Raw genomic sequence first — 26,651 nt, forward strand, 5'->3', positions numbered from 1 at the left:
AATGTTAAGTTCGAATCGGGGGAGAAACTATTAACAACATCAGATATGCAGACGACACCGCGATCATGGCTGAAAATATCGAAGATCTTCAATTCCTTATTGATCGAGTCACTAGAGAATGCTCCTATAACGGACTTAACATAAATGCAACAAAGACAAAGTTACTTGTGGTTAGTAAACAAGACGTCGACCCTATGCAACTAATTGTCAGTGATGAATCAATAACAAAAGTTAACCATTTTAAATACCTAGGATGTTGGATAAACGAGACACTAAATCCGGATGAAGAAATTAAAACTCGTATAGAAATTGCAAGAGGAGCATTTATGAAACTTAGATCTATTCTGAGCAACTCTCGGCTGAATTTACAACTAAGAATCAAGTTCCTAAAATGTTATGTGTATCCTGTATTACTATATGGATGTGAAACCTGGATCATGAAGGTTAACATGATGAACAAATTAGAAGCCTTTGAGATGTGGTCGTATCGTAGAATGCTCAGAATATCTTGGGTTCAACGCATTTCAAACAGAGAAGTCTTAAACAGAGTAGGTCAATGCGAAGGTGACTTAATGAAGATGATAAAAAAGAGAAAACTTGAATATCTGGGGCATATAATGAGAGGTAGCAGATATAGGATGCTGCAGTTAATAGTCAATGGAAAGATCGACGGAAAAAGAGGAATTGGTCGAAAGAAATATTCATGGCTCCGAAACCTTCGTCAATGGACTGGCTTATCAGCTGATCAATTGTTACATGCCGCACAAGATCGAGAACGATATCGGCAAATTGTTATGGAAGCTACCCACGCCTAAAAATTTGGGCACGGTACTTAAAGAAGAAGAAGATTTAGGTATAGACTTAAAATTCAAAATATATATTCAAAAAATATTTGTGTCATTCATACCTTACAATGTGAATTTTTAAAGTGGTTAGGTACATATAGCAAAATTTTATTTTTATTACATATTTATAAAATTCTTTCATGCAGCATATGACTTGCTCAAAAACGTTTTTAGGTACCTTTTCTTTGTAATATCTATAAATCAATAATTTTCCCATTTCTCAGAAGTTTTCGAAATATGTAGATACCTAGTACCTACATTGCACACCGCAGCCATATGAATATTATTTAATTAATGAAGAATTAGATGAACTTTAATAGCTATTTTTATAACAAGGGAGGAAAGTGCTACTTTTCCTCCCGAGAATGAAGTTTACTGCCCGACGCGTAGCGGAGGGCAGTAATCATTCAAGGGAGGAAAAGGCACTTTACTCCCATGTTATACATATGGTTTTTCCACCTTCCTCAAATTAATAACAAGTAATTTTTCATTTTTACTTAATTTATTTATGTAACTAACCAACAAAATTTATTAAAACTAAAACTAACAAGTATAGGTACAATATAACCGTCAACTGTCAAATATAAGTCAAATTATTAATGTAAACATTGTTAAATCAAAATAACAATTTACTGTTTTTTACAATTCTGCAAAATACTGGGTGTTTTATAAATAAACGTTAAAATGTATAGATATTTACGTAATAGAAAATAGATATTGTACAGGGCGTCAATAAGTTATATTTCATGAATGACGTCACTTTTACTTTTCCTCCCTACAATCAGGTCCAGAAAAGTATACTTTCGGTAGAGGTAGGTGGAAAAATACTTATTTAGTTCAGTGAACCAGAAAAAAAAACACAAATTGTATTAAAGTTATGTATATTTTTTAAATATTATTATAAGGTAGTAGCTACATTGATTTGTATATACATTTGTATTAGGTATATATTATGTATGGTATGTATTAGGTATATATATTGTATATTAGGTATATTATATATGTTAGTAATAGGTATATTTCTTGAATAATAAACAGGCCCATTTCGCGATTCAAGATTATATAGGCAACACAAATTACACGCCGATAAGTAATGGGTCAGGACATAGCCACCTTTACTTTACAAGCCATGAAGTTGAAACTTGGCAACATCTAAGCGTAGACCGGTTAATTCTGACAGTTTTCATTTATTTTTAAATGTTTTTAAATAATATTCACTGTATTTACAGAAAAACTCAAACATTTTACAATATTTCGTGCTCCAAATTATAAAGAATATTAAAAGGTATGTATTAAGATGATTTTAGTTCAATATAATATATTTTTATATAATATATTTTATAGTATAATATATTTTTATATAAACTTAGGTGCATATAGAAATGCGTCCACTTAAAATTTTTGTCATTTTTGATGTCTTATATTTACTAAACCTGTGGGCCGATTCAAGTGATTTTTTTAATATGTTATAGCCTGATTCTTTAACAATACCGCTGTAATAATATTGTTGCTAAGCAGTTAATTTTTTATTGTATAACGGGCATTTATAAAATAGTGAAATTAAAACCCAACTATAGCCTCGATCAGGTTTTCTTAACATTCTGTTTTTTATTCATTCACTTATGTTGGATAATAAAAAAAAGTTAGCTACTTTAACAACTAGATAATATGTCTTTTATCAATACAGGGTGTTTCTAAATAAGTGCGACAAACTTTAAAGGGAAAGTAACAAAATGCAAAATTTTGACACCTGTCAAAATTTTCAGAACTATTTAGAAGTGTATAAATTGGATGAACCAACCCAGTTATATATTTGTGGATATGTGGCTCATCAAATTCATAAAAGTAAAAACTATTGTGAACATTTCAAACAGCTTGTTTTCTGCAATAAAGGAGAGACAACTGGAGCAGATTACTACGATTATTTGCAGAGAGATGGTTTGTGCTTAGCAACAGACTCAGTAAAATTTATTTATTATCATCTTTGCTCAACATTCGAATTTATTATAAATAGTCACAATCTTGAAAAATTATTTTTGCAGCACAATTGTCACCTGAAGCTGTTATCATGTTTGGTAATGAAAAGTTTACAACATGAAGGCTTTCATTTAAATTTTGAATTTGAGTGTGAATGTGGGGAAAATGCCTTCAAAGTTTATTCTGCTATTATAAAAATTATGTGTAATATTGTTTTAAATAATTATACAAAAAACAAAAATAGCAGCCATCAAAGTGATGAATTTTCAAAAAAGTATAAAAAGAAAAGTAATGCTAAGGGGAATAACAAAAAAAGAAAGTTATCGACTCTAAACCCCAACACTTCACATCAAACCATGTGAGAAATTGTTGTTATAGTTATTTCTAGCGATATTTGTATATAATTTAAAATAAGATATTATTTATTTAAAATAAAGTATTTTACACATATTCTTGTTATTGGTTTTTTTTTGTATAATAATAATAATATATTAAAACCCAACTATAGACTCTGGTTTTCTTAATAACATTCTGTTTTTTTTTTATTATTTCGCTTATGTTGGATAATAGAAAAAGTTAGCTACTTTAACAACTAGATATTTGTTCTTTATCAATTCAGGGTGTTTCTAAATAAGTGCGAAAAACTTTAAAGGGAAAGGAACAAAATGTAAAATTTTGACGCCTGTCAAAATTTTCAGTGTATTTTAAATGCAATCATTTTTTTCGAATCCTGAGAAAATTAATAAGTATTTTTGAAAAATTTAAACGCTGAATGAAAGATTACTTTATTACCGAGGGCCGAAAGTCCCTTAGAATGAATGAAAAGTTGTTTTTGAATGACATATTTGAAACTAAAAATCACACTAAATTTTCTTAATTTTTCGCCCCTGTAACTTATTAAAATAAACATAGAAGTTTTCAGGGACTTTCGGCCCTCGGTCCTAACGTAGTCTTTCATTCTGCGTTTAAATTTTTGAAAAATACTCATTAGTTTTTTTAGGATTCGAAAAAAATTAATCCCATGTATATTCTTGTTATTGGTTTTTTTGTTGTATAATAAACGTTACTTACAAGGAAGTACTTTTAATTTTATTTTGTACAAACTTCTAATTAATAATATTTTCTTGTTCGACTCAAAAAATACTATAAATTTTACCAGAATTTCTACCTTAAAATTGTAGTCTGAAAGTCGGACTACGCACGTCATCAATTGCGATGTTGCCTTTTTCTCTTCATGGCTTGTTATGTAAAGGTGGCTATGTCAGGATCTAGAATCGAGTGTGCATGTCTCGTGTGCCGTGTCATAAGTCAAAGTCAAAGTCCACTCAAAGTCATAACCGAACCGGAGCCGGGTGCTAAGTTCTTCCTTCCAGAAATTTCTAACGTGTTCGAAACCACCACGTTTTTCTAATAATTGTATAATAAATTTCTCACAATCACTAAAATGGTAAGAAAGTGTTTAAAATAACATTTAAATGATTTATAATGTTTTTAAGTATATTTAACGACATTTTCTTTAGTCAGGAGCAGCTAAAAGATTGATCCCACTTTTTGATAGAATCCTCATTAAAAAGTTTGAAGCAGTGTCGAAAACTAAAGGTGGTATTGTTCTTCCGGAAAAAGCACAAGATAAAGTTTTACAAGGTACTGTTGTTGCAGTGGGACAAGGAGCTAGACTACAAGTAAGTGAAAATGTATCAAACTTCTACTTTTTTTTTTTCATAGTTCTTATAAACATGGTTTAACCCTTAACCCTGCGTTAGTGTGCATAGATAAATTAAGACGAGGGGTGTTCCGGGGTATTTCATACCCCAAATTAACTAAGGCAAGAAGTTAAAATTTTGAGCATTTAAAAGGATTAATCTGGGTTTTTGTCTTAGGATTCAAATAAATTAAACGTTGTATGTACTGTAAAAGTCTTATATTTAAGAGGTAAACATGGGTGCGTTAGGACGACCACAGCGGCTGGGCAGCTGAGCCAGCAGTAGCTGTCAGACGTTACCGCTGGAAGTCAGCCGCTGAAAGATTTACTAAACTTTCCCTATCCCGTCTTGATACAACCACTCAGCCGATTTCTGCTGACAGTCAGCCGCTATGGTTGTCCGAACGCACCCCATCATTTATGCTACATATTGCAATAGGGAATTTGCACCATTTTTTTTATTACATAATGTTCAGTTTTGTATAAAAATGAGATTTCCAAAATTTCACGCTTCAAAAACTCATAATGACTTAGAAGTACAAATTTGAAGTCTTCTGTATTTTAAAATAGTTTAAACGACCCGTGACGTCACATAGTTTAACTATATGGTTCCGTTTATGGTTATATTTAGGGATATTCTTTATTTAGGTATATCATTATCTCTTATTTTTTTTTCACGGGTAAGCCCAATTCAGAAATTATTATTACAAGAAAAAATATTACAAAGATAAAAGCAAAACCACAGTGTCAACACAAAGAACAAATATTATAATATGTATTGGATAACAAAGCTAATAAGTTAAAGGAAAAAAAGAACATTACGATATAAAAAACAAACAAAGTTTAAGCTTAAAAAATTGTTGATAGTAATTATATCACTAACATTGTATGTTCAACAAATGGTTTTTAAATATATCCAAGGAATTGCAGAATATATATTCTTCTGCTTCTTTAGTTTATTGGCCTCCACCTACTTGGGTATTTGGCCAGCTCGTCGCGGAATAAAGGAAAAATATTTATATTCTAATGACATTTATCGTATGTCATTGTAATAATAGAACCAGTTTTTTGAGATTGGAGTTTGATATATTTATTGAAGGAAAGGAAAGAAGGTTTACTATGGAAAATAAAACCATTTTGTAAAAGTACATATTTTCTATGAATAGTTCAAACAATCAAAAACACTTATAACGTCACATAACTGCATTTTCTACTGACGTTACAATGTCGTAATTTAAAATTATATACAATTTTGTTTACTTTGTTGGTTCAGAATGTAAACATATAGCCTGATGACGTCACGACGTGTTTTGGGTTGGCTGGTATAATTTGAATTTTTAATCATCTTTAGGAGCCAAACGAAACTTTTTTATCTTTGATACATGTTTTAAATTATGTTCTGTTGTGATTTATAACATTTCGAATTTAAAATTTTTTGCAAGTTCCCTATTATGCTAGATGTTAGTCAAAAAACAGTCGTGAACAAATAATACACTGATATGAAACATCATATTGAACACACAACTCTAAAGAAACTTAGACCTAAAATTATTCAAGTTAAAGAAAAAAAAGTTTGCCAAAATACATCAGAAAATAAAAAAGTTATGACTCCTCAAAATAGGCAAAATTTGAAGATGTCATTATTGCCTATTCCAAAAAAATTGGTGTATGACAAATAGAACATCTACTGGTGGTGTTACGTCACTTAGGTCCCAATTGGTGTATCTCTGGTTGCTGATTCTTCTTTTTCAGATTAAAGTTTTTTTGTATTTGTTTTATATATAACTTTAGCATTCACTCCAGCTGTAAGTTCAAAAACGAAAAAAAAATAATGTCAAATTCCAATGATGGCTGTGGCTGTTTCTTGATACACTGTAATTAGCAGATAACTCATACAATGTGTCTACACTCCCTTTGTTTGAATTTTAAAAGCTGATAATTTCAATTTTTATTCGAAAGATATTTACTCTCAAGGTGTGATTTGCATGTAAAAAGGGGTGTTTGTGTGAGTATTTTCTATTTAACCCTTTCGGTACAGTACCGGTTTACTATAATGTGACCGGCTGGACGGGTGCAAACAGCGCTTCCGTGTAAACTAATCAACAATCAAATACATTGTACCTACATAAAAAGTGATGAAATCACATGTAACACGATATCGTTGAGAAAGTAGATAAGACTGTTATGTATTATCAACTATGCAGAGACGATGTGCCTAACACAAAAAGATGAAATGAGGTTAGAAATCTTAGAGAGAAAGATAATTCAATGAATAATGGGACCACTGAGGATAAGTGTAGGCGAATTTAGAAGATTAACCAATGAAGAAATTAAAGAAGTCATCCAGTGTGAAGACATAATCAAGTTCTTGAAGGCGCAAAGGCTCAGGTGGCTGGGACACACAGAAGAGCTAACCCAGATTCTACGTTAAAGCGAATAACTGGGTGGAGACCAACAACAAAGAGACCAAAGGGAAGACCCAAAACAAGATGGAGAGATCAAGTCTTACGAGACATAAAGAAGCTGAGAATCTACAATTGGAAGGAGCATTGTAAGGACCAGAAAGAATGGAGGAAAATTGTAGACAGGGCAAATTCACACACATATAATAATTCATATAATAATAAAAGACAACAGCGGACTGATTCTCCGCAACAAATGAATCAGAGAGCGCAAAAGGGTGGCAAACACTCTGCCAGGAGTGAATAAGCCATGATGATGATGATTATCAACTGTATAAAAATTGCTTCAGCAATTAATTTTAATTGTCAATGAATCATTTACTGAATGGATCACATGCTCTGTGTATTTGACTTGAGTTGTTTCCTGTCTACGGGGCACCGAAAGTTTTAGCAACTACAGTCGTTTCCCGCCGTGAAAAGGTAAACTGGATGGGGAACCCTTACTTACTTACTTATCCTCTTCGTTCCCACTGGAACATAGGGCATCTACTGTCATTCTCCATTTTTGCCAATCTTGTGCTTTTTCTCTAACTCCTTTCCAGGTTAGGCTGACGCTTTCTGCTTCTTTAATAATTGTTTTCTTCCATGTATGATGCCTCCCCTGTTTCCGTTTTCCTTTAGGTTGGAATTCCAATGCTTGTTTTGTAATAATACTTTATTTATTTTTTTGAAAGAGGATAACCTAATACAAACATGCTAAAGTACATATAGTCAAAACAATACAAGTATTGATATAGTCCATAACATAATTTAAAAAGTAAAAAACTAAAACTAATTTAAAATGTCAATACCTAAAGCCACAAACATTTGATAATTTAAAATTTAAAAAGTAAAAAACTGAAACTAATTAAAATGTCAATATCGAAAGCCACAAACATTTGAATAAAATACCAATGCGATTAATGTAAGCACAATAAGTATACATACAAGGCAACACAAATACATTCGACACATCTTATTCTCTATAATATATTTTTTTAAACTGTACTTGAATGTATTAATGTTTCTACAAGTTCTTAAATCGAGAGGTAGTTCATTATATTCTCTAAACCCTTTGCAAATTAAAAAATTCATCATAAAGCTATTTTTAAACTCAACAATATGTAGATTATTTGTACCCCTTGTATTATAATCATGTACATCTCTCTGAAAAGAAACATATTTTTGAAAGTAAGATGGAGCCAACGAGTTCAATATTTTATACACAAAAACCATGGTTAGGTAATGTAAACGTTGACGAACTGACAACCATTCAAGTGATTTTAACATAATCAATATTGCGATGGCTTAACTTGCACAGCGGCTAACTCCGTTTTTTAAAACTTTACAGGAACACAAACAAACTTCTTAAAATCACAGAATTGGTATATTGGGTAACTCCTCAATTCGCATAGTAAATAGTTAGGTTAAAAATGGACAACTCCATCCTCAACATATTATGTTATAACTGGGATATTTCTCACAAAAAGTTATATTATTTCATTAAAACTACTTGCCGGTAAAATGGAGTTAGCCGATTTGCAAGTTAAGCCATCGATTGGCGTTATTCTACTAGTTCTTAATATGATGCGTATCCCTCTATTTTGAAGTTTTTGTAACTGACTAATTTTATTAAGACTGAATAAATATACAATCGATGCACAGTAATCAAAGTGTGGCTGTATTATTGTATTATATACAGTTACTTTAGTCTCAGTCGACAGATTTTGAGCTATTCTGGTGAAAAAGTACAATTTTTTTGAAATTTTTTTACTTATATACTCAAAATGTCATCAAATGACAGCACGTTATCAAGCTGAAAACCTAAATATTTTGCCGTTTTTACAATTTTGATCTCTTCATTGTTAAAGTGTAAATTAATCAGATTTAAATTTATTAAACTATACTTATATTTAGTAGTAAAAATAACAGCTTTGGTTTTATCAATATTTAGTTTTAATTTATTCATGTTGAGGTATTTATTAACTCGATCAAGTGTTCTGTTCATCTTCTCTACAGCATTCTCTAACTTAACATCACTACATGCTATCAAAGTATCATCAGCAAAAAGATTGATAAATTCACAATCCAAAAACAAATTTATATCATTTATATACAGTATGAAGAGGAGTGGTCCAAGGACACTACCTTGAGGTACCCCTACCAAAATGTCTTTCTCAGTCGATACTGTATTATTAAAACATACTTTTTGTCTGCGATTGCTTAGATAATCTTCAAACCAACTTAAAACCTTACCGGAAACTCTATATTGTTCAATTTTAGCTAATAAAATGTTTCTATCAATGGTTTCAAAAGCTCTTTTCAGATCCAAAAAAACTCCAGTAGTATATTTACCATTTTTTTTTTAATCAAATAATTTATTCAACCACTTAGTTATTATACAATATACATATAACAGACCTAATTAATATACTTATACTGACTGATTCATCCGGAGGCAGACCTAGACACAAGGCATCTGTTTGTCGGATACCTCCCACTGATGTCAGTCAATATAATATACAATGTACATATAATTTATTAAATACACTGTCTATAATATGTATAAATTAAAGTAAAATATAAATCAAAACATTCAATAACAATAGCAAATCGATACATTTCTTTTTAGATTTTAACTGTTTATGTGATTTAGTTTTTTTTTTTTATTAGATGATTAGATGAAAGAGTAAAAAAGGAGAAAATACGAATTGGTTGTGCAAATCAAATTCAAACATTTTCAAATATTTTAAACATTTCCGGGTTACTGATAATTAAACTATTTACTTCTTTACTAAATTTATGTCTTATATTAATTTCTTTTAAATGCGTTGGTAACATATTAAATAGTTTAGGACCATAATAGGAAAATGATCTCTGCGTCACAGTTTTTTTAAATAAATTAGTATTTAGATGTAGATTAGTAGCTGCTCTAGTAATTGAAGTTTTTTTATTGTTTTTTACTTTTGAAAATTGGGTCCTTAGGAGACATTGGTGTATATAAATTTGACGTATTTTGAATAATTTTGTTTCTTGGTAGAGTAGAGATGTTGAGTGTAATCTAGGTTTTTTAAATATTATTCTAAGTAAAATATTTTGTGTAGTTTGCAAATTTTTTAAATTAGTAGAGAATGCACCACCCCAAATAGTTATACAATATCTTAGAACTGATTCAACTAATGAATTATACATCATAATAAGATTGGACTTAGATAGGATGAACCTTACTTTATAAAATTTATGTATTAAAGCTCTTATACGTTTAGAGACATAGGTAATATGATGTGACCACCTTGTGTGATGATCAATCATAACACCCAAATATTTTATTACAGGGGTTTGTTCTAGTATGGGGCAATCACATATATTATCTTTACATCTGGGATTATGCAGTCTAATCTTTAAAGATGGTTGGTCCGTAACTGTTGGGGAAAATGTTACATATTTTGTTTTCTCGACATTTAAAGTTAAAAGATTATGATTTAGCCAAATTCTAATATTTTTAAGACAAACCTCTGTCGCAAAATGCACTTCTTCCCAAGTATTTCCTGTAATTATGAGTGCAGTATCATCTGCGTAACATACCAACTGTCCCTCAAAATTCTGGATTGTTGCAATACTACTTATGTATACGAGAAATAAAATAGGTCCTAACACCGTTCCTTGTGGTATCCCCATCTGAACATTAATATTAGTGCTTATTTTGTCACCGATTTTAGTTTGCTGCGTTCTGTTTGTTAAATAATTTTTAAAAAGATCTAATGCAATACCCCGAATAGCATAATTATTCAATTTACCTAACAGTTTGGCATGAGATACCGTGTCAAAGGCTTTAGCCAAATCCAGAAAGAATGCTAGGAATTTTTTAGAATTATCGAGAGCTTTAATTATTGTTTCAACTAGATTCAATGCGGCATCTTCTGTACAGGATTTTTTTCTGAAACCGTATTGAATTTTAGAAAGAACATTATGCTGATCCAGAAAGCTAACCAATCTATTTGTTAATACTTTTTCAAATAATTTAGCAAAGTTATTTATTACAGATATCGGTCGATAATTAGTTAGTTTATTTCTAGAACCGCTTTTGAAAATGGGAGAAACTATAGATTGCTTCCATTGCGTAGGTATTTGTCCTGTTGAGAGACTGAGATTTATTATATGGGTTAATGGGCCCAATATATTAAGATGAATATATTTTATTAATTTGCTACTAATCTTATCGGGACCAGGAGAACAATTATTCTTTAAATTAGATATCAAAATAGTTATTTCGGCCTGCGTTACCGGTTTTAAGAAAATAGACGATTCTATATAAACATCTCTCAACAAATTATCAGGTAAATTTGAATTTTCTATTTTATTTGCCATTTTCATTCCTAAGTTTATAAAAAAATTATTAAGCACATTTGCCTTATCTGTATTATTTTTAACGCAGTCCCCATTTTCATTAACAATATCAATATTAGAAATATCTAGTGTATTTTTACTTCCTGCAACCTCATTAATAATATTCCATAATTTTTTAGTATTCCCATGAGTACCGTATAATTTTTGTTTATAGTAATCATTTTTCTGTTTTTTTATTAACACATTAAGTTTATTTCTATATTCCTTATACTGTGCTTCTAGAATGGGTGTAGGCGTTTTATTTAGTTGTTTTTTGAGGATATGACGTTTATGAATGGATGTTATTATTGCCGTAGATATCCATGGTTGTAATTTTTTGTATTTGTTATTTTTGTTGACAACAATTTTAGTGAAAGAGTTTGTAATTGTGTTTATTTTATTAATGAAATTGTTGTAAGAAATTTGAACATTATTATTATTAATTACTTCAGACCATGATTCATTTTTTAAATAATTATTTATTTTTTTAAAGTCAATTTTTTTGTTGTAATTTTTTTCTTTATGTTCTGTATTTATACTGTCACAGCTTTTAAAGGATATCAAAACAAATGGCGAAAAATGATCTGTCATATCGGTTTGAAAAACTATCGAATCTATATCAATTTTACTTTCTATATTATTAGTTTTCCTAATAAATATATGATCTATTGTTGTCTTAGAATCAGAAGTAACTCTTGTAGGTTTATTTATATGAGAGATGAAACCATATGTATTTAATATGTTTAGATACCTAGTTGTATCGGGTGTATAGGATTTTAACAAGTCGATATTTATATCACCTACATAAACTTCAAGATGTTGCATATCCAACTGCTGCAGATATTGTTCCAGATCGTTTAAGAATATTTGAGTATTTGTTGCAGGTGGTCGATAATAGGCAGTTATCCCAACTGAATAATAAGTATTTAAATGTTTCGTTAAAAATTTCACGCGGAGAAATTTACTATCATTTATCTCTATAGTACTAATTGTAGATGATATACTATCTTTTATATAAATCACCGTACCATCGCATTTATTTATACACGATTCATTATAATATATTCCGTAATTCGGAATATGAAAATCATTTATATTTACCTCCCTAGTTTCGGATAAAATAATTATGTCCAAAAGATCCTTACCTGATTCTAAATATATGAGCAGTTCATCAAAATGCTTTTGTAAACTTCGAATATTAAAGTGAATCACACCAATTCCATTCTCCCATTTTACCCTCTCCAGTTCAAGTAAGTAATCTTGAAAATTATTATATTCTTTTGTATCGATTTCCTGACTATTATCTAAAATTTCTAGATATTCAAGCATTTAGTCATAAATTGTACCTGATATCCCAAAATTTAATCAATCGTTTATTAAAGCGAAATAGAAAAATGGTATCGAAAACAAAAATTTAAAGCCTTAAAACCTAGAGAGCATTAGCAATAATACAATTGATAAAACACATATTATTTACAAATTATAATGAGTTCTGTATTCATCAAAGTCTTTAGAATTTTTTATTATTTTTACGTTACCGTTTCGACAGACGTAGATTTTACCATTGTCAGTCGACACATTTTTTAAACCCACAAGACTGGTTAGCTGATTTACCAATTCCAATTTTAAGTTAGTGAGATCTTCCTTAATAACTACCCCAGTACCCTTTAGTAGCTTCTTCTTAGCGTAGACTGTTTGCTTATTCTCGATTGTATTTAATTTAAGATACACAGCCCTAGCTTTATCCTTGTTTTGTTTACCAATTCGATAACATAAGTTAATATCTTCATATTTTAAATTTAAACCCATTTTAGAATTTATTAGGTTAATTATTTCGTTTCTGGTGTCTTCTTTCTCCTTTTCCTTTAGATTAAAAATTCGTAGACACATGCGCCGGTTCCCTTGATCTAGTCGATCAAATTTCTCGTTCAATTCTTCTATTTTGCGCTCCAAGTTTGTTTTAGTGGAGTTAATATCCACTTTAAGTGACGCCACTGTTTCTTCTAAATTACCTAGACGGATTTCAATGGTATTTATAATGGCTACGGCGACATTATCAGTAAGACTTTTTATAATATCTTTATTTTGGAGACTTTTTATAATGGCTTGACTTACAGCATTTTCAATAGCTTCTTTTACTTCTCTTGTAATAACCATAGTGTTCCAATTTTTTTTTTTCAACTCACAGCACCAAAACTATTTTATATTCACACTACTGAAAAATTAGGAAATTTTTCGCTGAATTTCCTTATTAAAATGTTACTTTTTCGGGAGCTCAGATTACAACCGACTACTCACTACAATCCATAGGCGGCGTAGATGACCATCTTTTATATCATTCTTTAGCTTGCAGATTGTTAGTTGTAATGCAGTTTCACAAGAATGGTTCTTTCTAAACCCAGATTGATTTTCTATTAAAATTGAATTCCTTTTTCATGTTCCATTAATTGCTCATAAACAACTAGCTCCAGGAGTTTCTCAATTGTCGGTAATGTATTAATAGGTCTAAATTCCTCAGCTTTATTTGTATTACTGATCTTTTGGATAGGAATAATTGTACTAGTTTTAAGCTGATTTGGCACCTTACCAGCATCCAGTGACGTATTAATTAAGTTTAGTATGATGTGACCAATTGTCTCATAAATTTCCTTCAACGTTCTACCATTTAAAATTTCATAGTTAGAATATTTATTATCCAACACATTCATAAATGAACCTAACTCTTTCAAAATTTAGTTGTACAAAATTGTCGATTGGTTCTGTTAAATTCCCGTCGTATAATGCTGTGGTGTTTTCATAAAACAACTTCATCATTCTTTAGAATTTGTCAGGTATCCCATACTATTTCCCACAATTTTTCTCTATGTAGGATATCGAACGCCTTTCCAAAGTCAATGAAGTTTAGATATAGTTTACTTTGCCATTCCACTGACTGCTCGATGATCATTCTGAGCTTGCAGATCTGGTCTATACATGACTTATTTGCTCGGAAGCCAGCTTGATTTGGTCTTAATTTTTGGTCTATTTTATTTGGATAGGGAATATGGATGGGGAACCCAGTTAGTCAAAAAAGGTAAAATGTGGGAATAATGACTAGTATTTTAAAATGGCTTGATGAGGCAGAGAATAGAAGACTAGAAAGTTCCATCCATACCTAGAAAACTAGAGTTGAGCATATGCGATATACTTACTGAAATTGAAATTCTTTATTGAAATAGAAATCCTACTAACAATAAATATGAATTTGCTTAATTAAATGTAACATACAGTATACAATACATGCAATATACAACACATACAGACTTATTAAAAATTATTTTTTATCCAGATTACTGAGTATAAATAAACCTCAATGGCGTCCAGAAATAAGAGTTGAAAAATTAAAAAAATAGACTGTTCTTATTGCCACTATAAAAAGACAAAAAGAACAATTTATGTATGCTTCCACTGTCAAAACACAACTTGCTTGAAATATGCGAAAAAGATTTGTTTGGGTACAGAATTCAACAAGGTATTCTCCATTTCGGTTCGATTTATGTTCATTGAATTGTTGTGTGATATTATCTATTCTGTCGTTTCCTATTCGTGCATTGAGGTCTTCAAGAATAATTATATTTTCGTTCTTCTGTATCTTGTCAATGACATCCTGTAGTTTATTATAGAAGTCTTCGGTCTCCCCCTCAAGTTTCTTGACGTCTGTTTTTTTTGTAATTTTTTAAAAACTTTTCTATTTTCATGTTTCTTACTCTTTGTTTCTTCTTCTTCTACGGCACTACAGCCCAAATTGAGCCTCCTTTATTTTTTGCCTCCACCCTTGCCTGTCTGTGGCTGCTCTTCTCCATACACGGGCTCCTAAAAGGGCTTGTGCATCGCTGTTTATTGTGTCTTCCCAGTGCTTTCGTGGCTTCCCAACCGGTCTCTTTCCTTGCATTCTAGCATTCAGTGCTCGTTTTGGTAGCCTATCCTCTCCCATTCTTATCACATGTCTGGCCCATTGCACTCTTTGTTTAACTTGATTATAAATTTTTTATTAAGATTTTTAATTTCGTTTAATTTTTATCCCACAGTTTTATACGGAGTAAAAATGCACACAAAAAATCATTCCATTCTTGTTATAATAGTCTTAAGATCTGAATATAGGTTGATCTGCACCCATCTGCTTTCCGGATGAAACATTTTTTTTTATTAAATTTCATACATAGACAAATACAACTTGCATGGATTGCCTATCAAAATCGTGTCACAGCTATCCTTAAGATGGCCGTAGGGTTTGAAATAGCTATTTGTATAACAAGGGAGGAAAGTGGTACTTTTCCTCCCGAGAATGAAGTTTACTGCCCGACGCTTAGCGGAGTAGCGGCACTTTACTCCGATGTTATACATACTTTTCCACCATCCTCAAATTAATAACAAGTCATTTTTCATTTTTACTTAATTTATTTATGTAACTAACCAACAAAATTTATTAAAATTAAAACTAACAAGTAGGTACAATATAACTGTCAACTGTCAAATATAAGTCAAATTATTAATGTAAACATTGTTAAATCAAAATAACAATTTACTGTTTTTTACCATTCTGCAAAATACAGGGTGTTTTATAAATAAACGTTAAAATGTATAGATACATATGTAATAGAAAATAGATATTGTACAGGGCGTCAATAAGTTCTATTTCATGAATGAAATACCATGACGTCACTTTTACATTTCCTCCCTAGGGAGGAAAAGTACAACTTTGCTCCCTACAATCAGGTCCGGAAAAGTATACTTTCGGTAGAGGTAGGTGGAAAACAATATTTCAAGCACATATTTGTGAACTTTTTTTTAAAGTATGATAAAATTATTTTATTTTTAAATGAAATAAGCATTATATTCAGTATAATTCAAACAATGTTCAAAAAAAATTTAAGGAAAAATATTGAAAAATAAGCCAACAGTAGCAAATTTTTAAAGACACCTCAAAAAATGGATTTTGCAGTGGATATTTATTATTTATTGATGGACCGAAGTCCATTAGTACATGATACAATTAAAATGTCACAAATTATAAAAACAATTCAAAATAAGATCTAGTACTAGTAGGTACAAAGTTGGTAAATACATAATAAACAACAACAAAAAAATAAAATTACTTGCTCTCATTTAACAATAATTGAGAGCTAGTCCTATAATATAAAGTAAAAAATATAAATACATATCTAAGACATTTTGCAATTGACAAATACAACTTATCTTAGAACAAAGACAATAATAGTAATAAACAAATCAGTCTTGAAATTAGAACATTAAGTTAAATATAAATGTAATTGTTAGGAAAACGCAGTAAAGTCGTTCATAAAGAAATCGATATGCGGAGATAATGTGTTTGCTAATTTAATAGTTTTACAGAGATAGGAACTTGAACCATAGTTTGTACGGTTAATGATTTCGTGGAAGGTGGTCACAGAACGGGTGGTTATTGAAGGTACACATAGACCAATTTTATTTAAGAGTGAGGTACAGAATTTATGACCATGAATTAAGCTATATAAGAAGCAAAGATCTTTATGTTGACGACGACTCTGTAATGAGTCAAGTCGAATAATTTGCAGTAAAGACTCATAACTTTGACCAGTGAGATGCATCTTATAAGCATAATAACGTAAGAATTTACGCTGAACTTGATCGATTTTATTAATGTGACAATTATGTTGAGGTGACCAAACACACGATGCATAATCTAAATGTGGTCTAACCAAAGAACAATAAAGGAGTTTTAAAGAATGACCAGTCGTAAAGTCATAGCTACATCTTTTAACAAAGCCAAGCATCTTTAATGACTTAAAAACCATGCTATTAATGTGTAGGTTGAAATTTAAGTTAGTGTCAAGAATAACACCCAGATCTATACTGCCCTACTAAGAGAGAACCCCGTATCTCCACTATAGCGAGTTTTGAGAAAAACGCGATTAAAGATTTTTATTTAATCCGTTGTACTTTTGGTAGAATAATAACATAAAATCATTTAGGGTAGAGTATGTAGCATCATAGTTATTTCAAAAATAAAAATTGCAAAATTACAATATGGACATTAGTTACGCGACATACGGTCTAAGAATGCAAAGAATTATGTCAAATTTACTTAGCTAAAACCACGTATAATCCAAAGGACATCGCACACATCTTATGGAAAATATAATGTCACTCAAATTCAATAAAATTTATACCAATAGATTCGTTTTAAATTAACGATCAAATGTTATCATTGCGCCAACTCTCTATTTTCAAAAATAAGAGCAGAAATTGATATAAATAAATCTGAAATCAAATGGGTAGGTACATAAGTTAGAGAGAGAAAAAATATTTTGAAATACCCAGATTTTCGGTACTCCATAAATCAGCGGATTAGTTTCACTAATCCGCTTAGGCCCAGCGGGATTTAAGCTGTTATGAATAGCACTCAGAGCAATAATGATTGTAAACTAACATTTTATGGACTCCAAAAATGTGATTTCGATAAACTTTAATTGCAATTTGCGCCGTAATTAATCATAATTAAGAGTTGGCGCAATGATAAGAATTGATCGTTATATTAAAACGAATCTAATCGTATAAATTTTATTGAATTTGAGTGACATTATATTTTCCATAAGATGTGTGCGATGTCCTTTGTCTTATGCGTGGTTTTAACTATGTAATTATTATAAAATTTATATAACTGCCTCGAGAGGCAAAACATTTAAATATTTTAATGATATTTTCTATGAAGATTTGTTGAATAAAACATAAGTTTTTATGAAAAATTTTATTTAAAAATACAAAAATGAAAAAAATACAAAAATTAATGAAAATTAATTATTTTAATCGGTAATTTTAATGTTGGTAATTCTTCCCAAAATTGATGACGGTTCTCAGGTATAATTTCACCTAAGTTTTTTATTATTTGGTCCTTTCTACTCTGAGCAATCCCAGAAGGTGTGGTCCCAGGTGAGGGGTCCTTTATCTCAGATGTTAACACTCTGCTCTGCAAAAAGTCAATCTCCATCAACTCTTCGTTATCGTAAATTTTAACGTGTAAAGTTTTGCTCTCTCTCTCTTTAAAATTACTTTAACAACTTGTGATAAGTAAACACGTGACTCTGCCTTTTTTAATTTCTACTGTGATGATACGTCTTTCCAGATAAAAAAATCGGAAACTCCCATTTCTTTCACCACCACACGATTCAAATTACATGTTTTAACGGCCAATTAAAAACATCCATCAGTATTATTTGGTTCAACCATGTCTATTTCTACTGTGATAGAAGTTAAGGGATACGGTAATGATTCCAGAACACCTAGCTGAATATCATCTTCTTTGTAAATAGAGGAATTCGACGTTGGGTCCAATTCAGTTACCTTTTGCGCCATTGCAATTATTTTCTTTGCCTTCGAAGACATATCTAATAAATAATAGTTCTATATAAATATTTATATAAAGCCATATACAGTCGGAAAAATGAAAGAATACCCTTGAACGATCACGTCAATCACATACAATCACATATATTGTATTTGCTGTTCTTTTTCAATAAATAACAAACGAGAGAGATAGATTATTAATTATCTTAATAAAATGTGATTGATGTGATCGTTCATGGGTATTCTTTTATTTTTCCTACTATATAAAAAAAGAAACATATCAAAAAACGAACAACCATACAAGCAAAACACCCTGTAACTCAGTAACCAGTCATATTCTATCTAAGTGATTTGTGTTAAATTTTAATATTTTGAGGTCAAGATTCTACAATTAAAATATTTCCAATTGTTAACAAAACAATCTTATTGTTAAATGATTTAAACATTTGAAAATAAAAAAAAAACAATTTAGGTTACCTCTAACCTAATAAAATTTTATTATAAAAATGTAAACTTACCAAACGAATTATTTTCCACCTTTTCCACTAATAACAACACTAATTAAATAGCACACAACGTCTTTAGAAGTCAAAACAAGATAATACAATGTCGATTTACACGACAATATGCTTAGTTAAAACATTGTAATGACAGCGCTATATTAGCGGGGTTGCTCTGTTTCTTAGAAAAAACCTCGCATATCGTTTATCCTACGTTAAAAACCCGTATCTGCTGAGCATATACCCGGTTTTTACTATAAATCGTTAAATGCCAGGTTTATACTAAAGTCATTTTTGGCGTTTACGGGGAAACTATTTTCTTTCATAAAATAGTTAGAAATGTAAAATACGGATTTTTTTCTATGTGAATATGTTATATAAATCATAATTATTCAAATCGTGCAAAAATCTCAATTTTTAAAATTTTGGAGATACGGGGTTTTTTCTTAGCAGGGCAGTATAACTGAGTCAACTAATTGTAACCTAGTGTCCCGTATATAGTAAGAGTTATTCTCAAAGTTTCTTAGTCGGGTAAAAGTTATAGCATGGTATTTGTTTGCATTTAAGTCCATACTATTAAGTGAGCACCATTCCACAAGACCATTAAGATCTGATTGCAAATTGTAGCGATCCAAATCAGAGGTAATTATGTGAAATAATTTAAGGTCATCAGCAAATAGAAGAAATTGAGCAAAATTGAAACTTTTATTTATGTCATTTATAAATAAATTAAAAAGGACATCAGAACTTATCAGTGGATCATGTACCTAAAACAAAAAGATCAAAACGATTTTATTAGCTTATGAGTTTATCGAGGTAACTGTCGAGTTTTTTAGTTATAACGATTTTTGACTTTTTAGTATCAATCGGAAGTCAAAACAACGAAATTTTTTGCACAAAAAAAGGGTGAAAATTAACATAATATGTATTTATTATTGTTAAATAAAAAATAACCATAAAACAAAAAATATCTCGAAAGGGTTACCTCACTAAATGCCTAATGAATATACATATGCAAAATTTTAGGCAGATCGCTCTAGTAGTTTTTGTGTTACTATGACCATCATCTTTGAAAAAGACAGTTTTGGGAAAAACGTGTTTAAAGTTTTTTTAACTTTTATTTCTTTTTTGTGTGTCAAATCGTAAAGTGGTGCACACCAGAATATGTTTTTGAATCGCGGAATTATTTATAAAAAAAATGGGAACAGCTGTTAAACATTTTTTACTATGCTCAAGCGTGCTGGGCAAAGCGTATCGAAGATAGGGATATTCAACATGCTGTATTTCCGGTAGTTTTGCTCCGGTCAATCTGAAATTTTCAGAGAGTATTCTTGAAGTTATGAACTTTCATTTAAAATAATAAAAATAAATCTAAAACTTCAAAATTTTCAAACCAAACCCCCCTTAATTAAAGGAAAAACTTTGTTTAGCAAGTTTCACACATTTGTTTACCAATCAAATTTCATTGAAACTAAAAGTTTAAAACATATATAATTGGTCTATGTGGTACTGCCCACGTGGTAACATTCATGGCTACCACGCAAGCAGTGTAAACAGTTAAGCAAATGTAGGTGACTGCACCAATCTGTTTTCCAATCAAAATATATTATATCAAAATAAAGAATATTAAAGAATTTTAAATAATATTAAATAATTAAATTTTAATATCAAACGCGATGATTTAATGTTGAATATCCCTATTTTTGACTGGTCTTGCAGCAGGTACTCGTGCGTTTGAGCATAGTGAGGAACGTTCAACAGCTGTTCCCATTCTTTTTTGTAAATAACTCCGCGATTCAAAAATACATTCCGGTGTGCATCACTTTACGATTTGGCCGATAAAAAAACTCAAACTTTTTGATTGATCTACCTGAAATTTTGTAAAGCCTTTTTGTGTACCCCTTTTTGTGTAAAGAATTTCGTTGTTTTGACTTCTCCGCCCCCTGGAGGCGGGGGGAGGTAACTTTAAAATATTAAATAGGAACCCCCGTTTTTAATCAACTGTTCTAAATGGGAAATAAGCCACAATTTAGCTAAAAAAATGATTTTATTAACGTTTCGACGTGGATGTCGGAAGTCAAAATCGGATGTCGTTGTCAAAATACAAAATATTTATAAATTAAACAAAAATGTTGTTACTTAGTAAAAAATTCTTCTAATAATTTAATTTAATCTTAACTCATTTATATCGGCAATTCAGACATATCGCCGCCGCCTATAGTCGGAGAGATAGAAGCGGATTTTGTGCGTGATAAGTAATATGGAAAAACTATACGGGGATATGTTGAATTCGTTGTGTACATGATTTTCACCAACGTCCGGAAACCAGAGTTGGGGCCGAGGGTAGTTATAAGGGGTCAAAGTCGCGGATTTTATTATTTTTTTTATGACGCCCATGATCGAGATAGTGCACCAAAATTTGGGAATAAGTAGGTCATGACGTAACTAAGTAAAATCTCTAGGGGCGGAACGCTGCGTGGCCGACAAAGGGGTGGGGGTAGGGGTGAATATAAAAAATATAAAGGGTTTTTTGCGACGTTCGTGATTGAGATAGCGGACCAAAATTTGGTAATAAGTAGATCATGACATTACTAAGTAAAATCCCCAGAGCCGGAAACCAGAGTTGGGGATGAGCGTAATTATAAGGGGTCAAAGTCGACGTTTTTATTATTTTTTTTTTGTGACGCTCATGATCGAGAGAGTGAACTAAAATTTGGGAATAAGTAGGTCATGAAGTAAATAAGTAAAATCTCCAGGGGTGGCACGCTGCGTGGCCGACAAAGGGGTGGGGCAGGGGTGAATACAAAAAATATAAGGGGTTTTTTTGCGACGTTCGTGATTGAGAGAGTGCACCAAAATTTGGGAATAAGTAGACCATGACATAACTAAGTAAAATCCTCATAGCCGGAAACCAGAGTTGGGCTTGAGGGTAGTTATAAGGGGTCAAAATCGCCGTTTTTATTATTTTTTTTATGATGCCCATGATCGAGATAGTGCACCAAAATTTGGGAATAAGTAGATCATGAGGTAAATAAGTACAATCTCCAGGGGTGGAACGCTGCGTGGCCGATAAAGGGTTGGGGGTAGGTGTGAATATAAAAAATATAAGGGGTTTTCTGCGACGTGCTAGATTGAGATAGTGCACCAAAATTTGGGAATAAGTAGACCATGACTTAGCTAAGTAAAATCCCCAGAGCCGGAAACCAGAGTTGGGGATGAGGCTAGTTTTAAGGGGTCAAATTCGCAGTGTGTATTATTTTTTTGTGACCCGGCACAATATTTGTCCCCCACGCAGCGTTCCGCCCCTGGAGATTTTACTTAGTAATGTCATGATCTACTTATTCCCAAATTTTGGTGCACTATCCCGATCACGGACAGCAAAAGAAACCCCATATATTTTTAGACTCACCCCTGCCTACCACCCCTTTGTACCCCAAGCAGCGTTCCGCCCCTGAAGATTTTACTTTGTTACGTCATAACCTACTTACTCCCAAATTTTAGTGCACTATCTCCATCATGGGCGCCACAAAAAAAAATAATAAAAACCGCGACTTTTACCCCATATAACTACCCTCTTCCGCAACTCTGGTTTCCGCCTCTGGGGATATTACTTAGTTAGGTCATGGTCTACTTATTCCCAAGTTTTGGTGCACTCTCTCAATCACGAACGTCGCAAAAAAACCCCTTATATTTTTTGTATTCACCCCTGCCCCACCCCTTTGTCGGCCACGCAGCGTGCCACCCCTGGAGATTTTACTTAGTTACGTCATGACCTACTTATTCCCAAATTTTGGTTCACTCTCTCGATCATGAGCGTCACAAAAAAATAATAAAAACGTCGACTTTGACCCCTTATAATTACCCTCATCCCCAACTCTGGTTTCCGGCTCTGGGGATTTTACTTAGTAATGTCATGATCTACTTATTACCAAATTTTGGTCCACTATCTCAATCACAAACGTCGCAAAAAACCCTTTATATTTTTTATATTCACCCCCTACCCCCACCCCTTTGTCGACCACGCAGCGTTCCGCCCCTAGAGATTTTACTTAGTTACGCCATGACCTACTTATTCCCAAATTTTGGTGCACCATCTCGATCATGGGCGTCATAAAAAAAATAATAAAATCCGCGACTTTGACCCCTTATAACTACCCTCGGCCCCAACTCTGGTTTCCGGCCGTTGGTGAAAGTCATGTACACAACTAATTCAACATATCCCCGTATAGTTTTTCGATATTACTTATCACGCACAAAATCCGCTCCCAGCTCTTAGACTACTACGAAAAGTATAACTCCGAAAAATGCCGTGAAGAATAGAACTTTCAATGAAAGCCGCGAAAATAGTACATTGTTTACCGGGTAGGAAAAGCTTAACATTCCTGGACGACTGTGAAGATTGCTAAGTCGAGGCGCAAGCCGAGACTTAGCAACACAGAGTCCAGGAATGTGGCTTTTCCTACGAGGTAAACATACTATTTTTCCGCAAATCGTTTAAAATTCGACAGATATTGATTGATTTAAAAAAAACGCGATAATTTTATTCCCAAATAAATGGTGCTTTGAAATTCCTAATAAAATTACTTGGGTTACTATGGAAACGTATTGAGGTTGAATTGTCAATTTATGTAGAACACTAACAACTGTACGGAAATATCATTTCCTTACAGTAAGGAAATGACATTTCCTTACAGTAAGGAAGTCCTGACTTTTTCTTCAAGAAATTTTGACAGGAATGTCAAAATTTCCTGGCGATTTGCGGAAAATATTATTTTTGTGAGTACATATATGATTGTGAACATTATAATCCCTAATAAAGTGTTAGCGAAAAAATTTATTTTTTTTAGGAGTATCAGCAAAAAACATTATTTCTGTTTGTGGATCCACGAAAATTATTATTACTAAAAAGCTCTCAGAAATAATTGTTTTCGTCGTCAGAAACAGAAACAAAATGGGAAATAATTGTTTTCGTCGTCATCTATTATGAACTAAATATTTTCGTTATAAATATTTTGGGAGTTATAATCTTCGCGGACACGCATATAAAAACAAATTGTATCGCCAATGCTTATCAAATAGTTATTATTTTCACTGAAATGTATTAGGAATCACATTATTCATAGGTACCAGCGATATATTATACATAAAGTCTTCTACTTTAAAATGATATTGCCAATATTTATGAGTTGCGTTCCTGAGACGACTTTACTGAAAGAAGTGCATCCGGTTACATGAAATCAACCCCAACCCAAGAAAATCCGTCACAAAAAAATCGTACTATCAAAGAAAATTAATGACACCTCATTACAGTAAGACACCACATTTTTATGGAGTGCCGAAAATTCACAAAGCGAATATACCACTTAGACCCATTTGTAGTACCATCAATTCTCCTTGTAGTGAACTATCAAAATTTTTATTAAACATTATAAAACCATTTGCTAGATAATAATAATGATACATTTTTATAACAAATTATCAAATATTGAATTTAATCCAAATAATATTTTACTAAGTTTTGACATAAAAGTTTATTTACAAATGTGCCATTAGATAAAACTTAACGAAATTAGAGAATGATAATACCTACATTGACAACTAGGACAAGACTAAATGTATCAGCTATAATGGAGTTATTGACATTATGTACTAATAATATATATTTTCAACTAATTAATGAATTCTTTAAACAAAATTTTGGTCTAGCAATGGGCTCTTCTTTATCTCCATTCTTAGCTAATATATTTATGGAGGATTTCGAAACTAATATAATTTCTAAACAAAATTTAAAACCCACAGTATGGTGGAGATATGTAGATGATGGGTTTTCAATATGGCCTCATAGATCAGAATTGTTGGATACATTCCTAAATATTATAAACGATCAAGAAGAGACAATAAAATTTACAATGGAAAAGGAATATATTAACACCCTGCCTTTCCTCGATGTTTTAGTCTCAAAGGATATGAGACTCGAGTGTATAGAAAACCAACACACACCAACAGATATCTCAATTACAAATCAAATCACAACATCAACGTTAAAAAGGGAATCATTAAATCCTTATAATATGATAGAGCCAAAATTACTTGTTCTAACGAAAACTCATTCTTAGAAGAAAAACAATTGTTAACATCTGTTTTATTAATAAATGATTATCCTTTATCGTTTATAAATAAGGAATTGTCAAGATTGGATCCAATGGAACAGAACAACTTAAAACGGGATCCTATAGCATTCACAAGAAATAATACGAGGAAAATATCAATACCATATACAAAAGGACTATCCGAGAAAAAAACAATTGGAAATAAATTAACATTTCAACAACATTCAAAACAACAAAGACGTTGAGATCTATTCTATCTAAAACTAAACCTAACACTGAACAAGAAAGAACAAAGAATTGTATTTATAAAATACCTTGTGAATGCGAACAATTTTATTTAGGTGAAACGTCAAGACCATTAGTTAGAATAAGTGAACATCAGTCTTATATTAAAAATAGAGAATTTGATAGATCTCAAATATGTCAACACGGATGGGATTAGGGCTTCCAATCTCGCAGTCTGAGTTCAATCTCGGTATTTGCGGGACTACGAATTTTCAATCCCGCGGGATCTCGGTATTTGCGGGATCCCGCATATTGAAAATAGTCATATTTATATAAGGCAAATAAAACAATAAATTAATCAACTAACTCCACATTTATTTAAGTATTACTATTAGTATGAGTTCAAAACTTTTTTTTCACAAAAAACAGTAACAAATACTGAAAAAACAAAAAATCTATCTTCTTCAAAAAATACACCAACGAAATTTTAAAAATCAACCAAAAAAACCCATTTTCAACTGAAAATTAATATAGTTTACTAATTTAGTTGCTGTATTACTTAGCTATAATACTCCAGGGAAATAAGGCAAAAATATACCATGTTCGGGACACTTGAGCAGCCAGGTTGCAAATGGGTTTTTTGGGTACTATATACCTAATACATTATACATACAAAAATGCCCGTCACAGTTCGGACGAGAAATTTAGTTATTAAAAAATAAGTGTCAAAAATGGCAATTTTTTTCGTTTAAATCGCTACGGGTAAAAATAGGGCAATTAAATATCTTATTTATACTGTTATTCTCGTAGTAGCTGAGCCAAGGGTTGAAATGGCAGTTTTTGAATTTCGGTTCGATCATTTGTTGCTTCAGAAATTGCAAAATAAGACTAAAATTTCGAAAATAAAAAAATTGCTATAACTTTTGTGACAATGACCTTAAGACTTTTATATTGCACGAAAAGTTGAGACAAACAGTCCATATAATGCACAAACAATTTTAAGACGATTCGTCAATTAGTTTAAATTTTATTCAATTTGTTTATCCCAATGAGCTTTTTTTCGCAATAATATTGTTCAGAAA

The 26,651-nt window shown here is 31.4% G+C and overlaps 1 protein-coding gene across 1 annotated transcript in view; it reads left to right on the forward strand.

Annotated features, from left to right (window-relative positions):
- Window positions 1-4,090: 4,090 nt before the first annotated feature.
- LOC126888881 (10 kDa heat shock protein, mitochondrial-like) overlaps window positions 4,091-26,651 on the forward strand; it is a 46,547-nt gene continuing 23,986 nt past the window's right edge. The window contains exons 1-2 of the mRNA XM_050657311.1: window positions 4,091-4,269; window positions 4,343-4,504. Coding sequence (XP_050513268.1) covers window positions 4,267-4,269; window positions 4,343-4,504 — 165 coding nt within the window. The 5' untranslated portion in view covers window positions 4,091-4,266. The remainder of the gene's footprint in view (window positions 4,270-4,342; window positions 4,505-26,651) is intronic.

Source organism: Diabrotica virgifera, chromosome 7 (genome assembly GCF_917563875.1).
Source record: "Diabrotica virgifera virgifera chromosome 7, PGI_DIABVI_V3a".
Lineage (NCBI taxonomy): Eukaryota > Metazoa > Arthropoda > Insecta > Coleoptera > Chrysomelidae > Diabrotica > Diabrotica virgifera.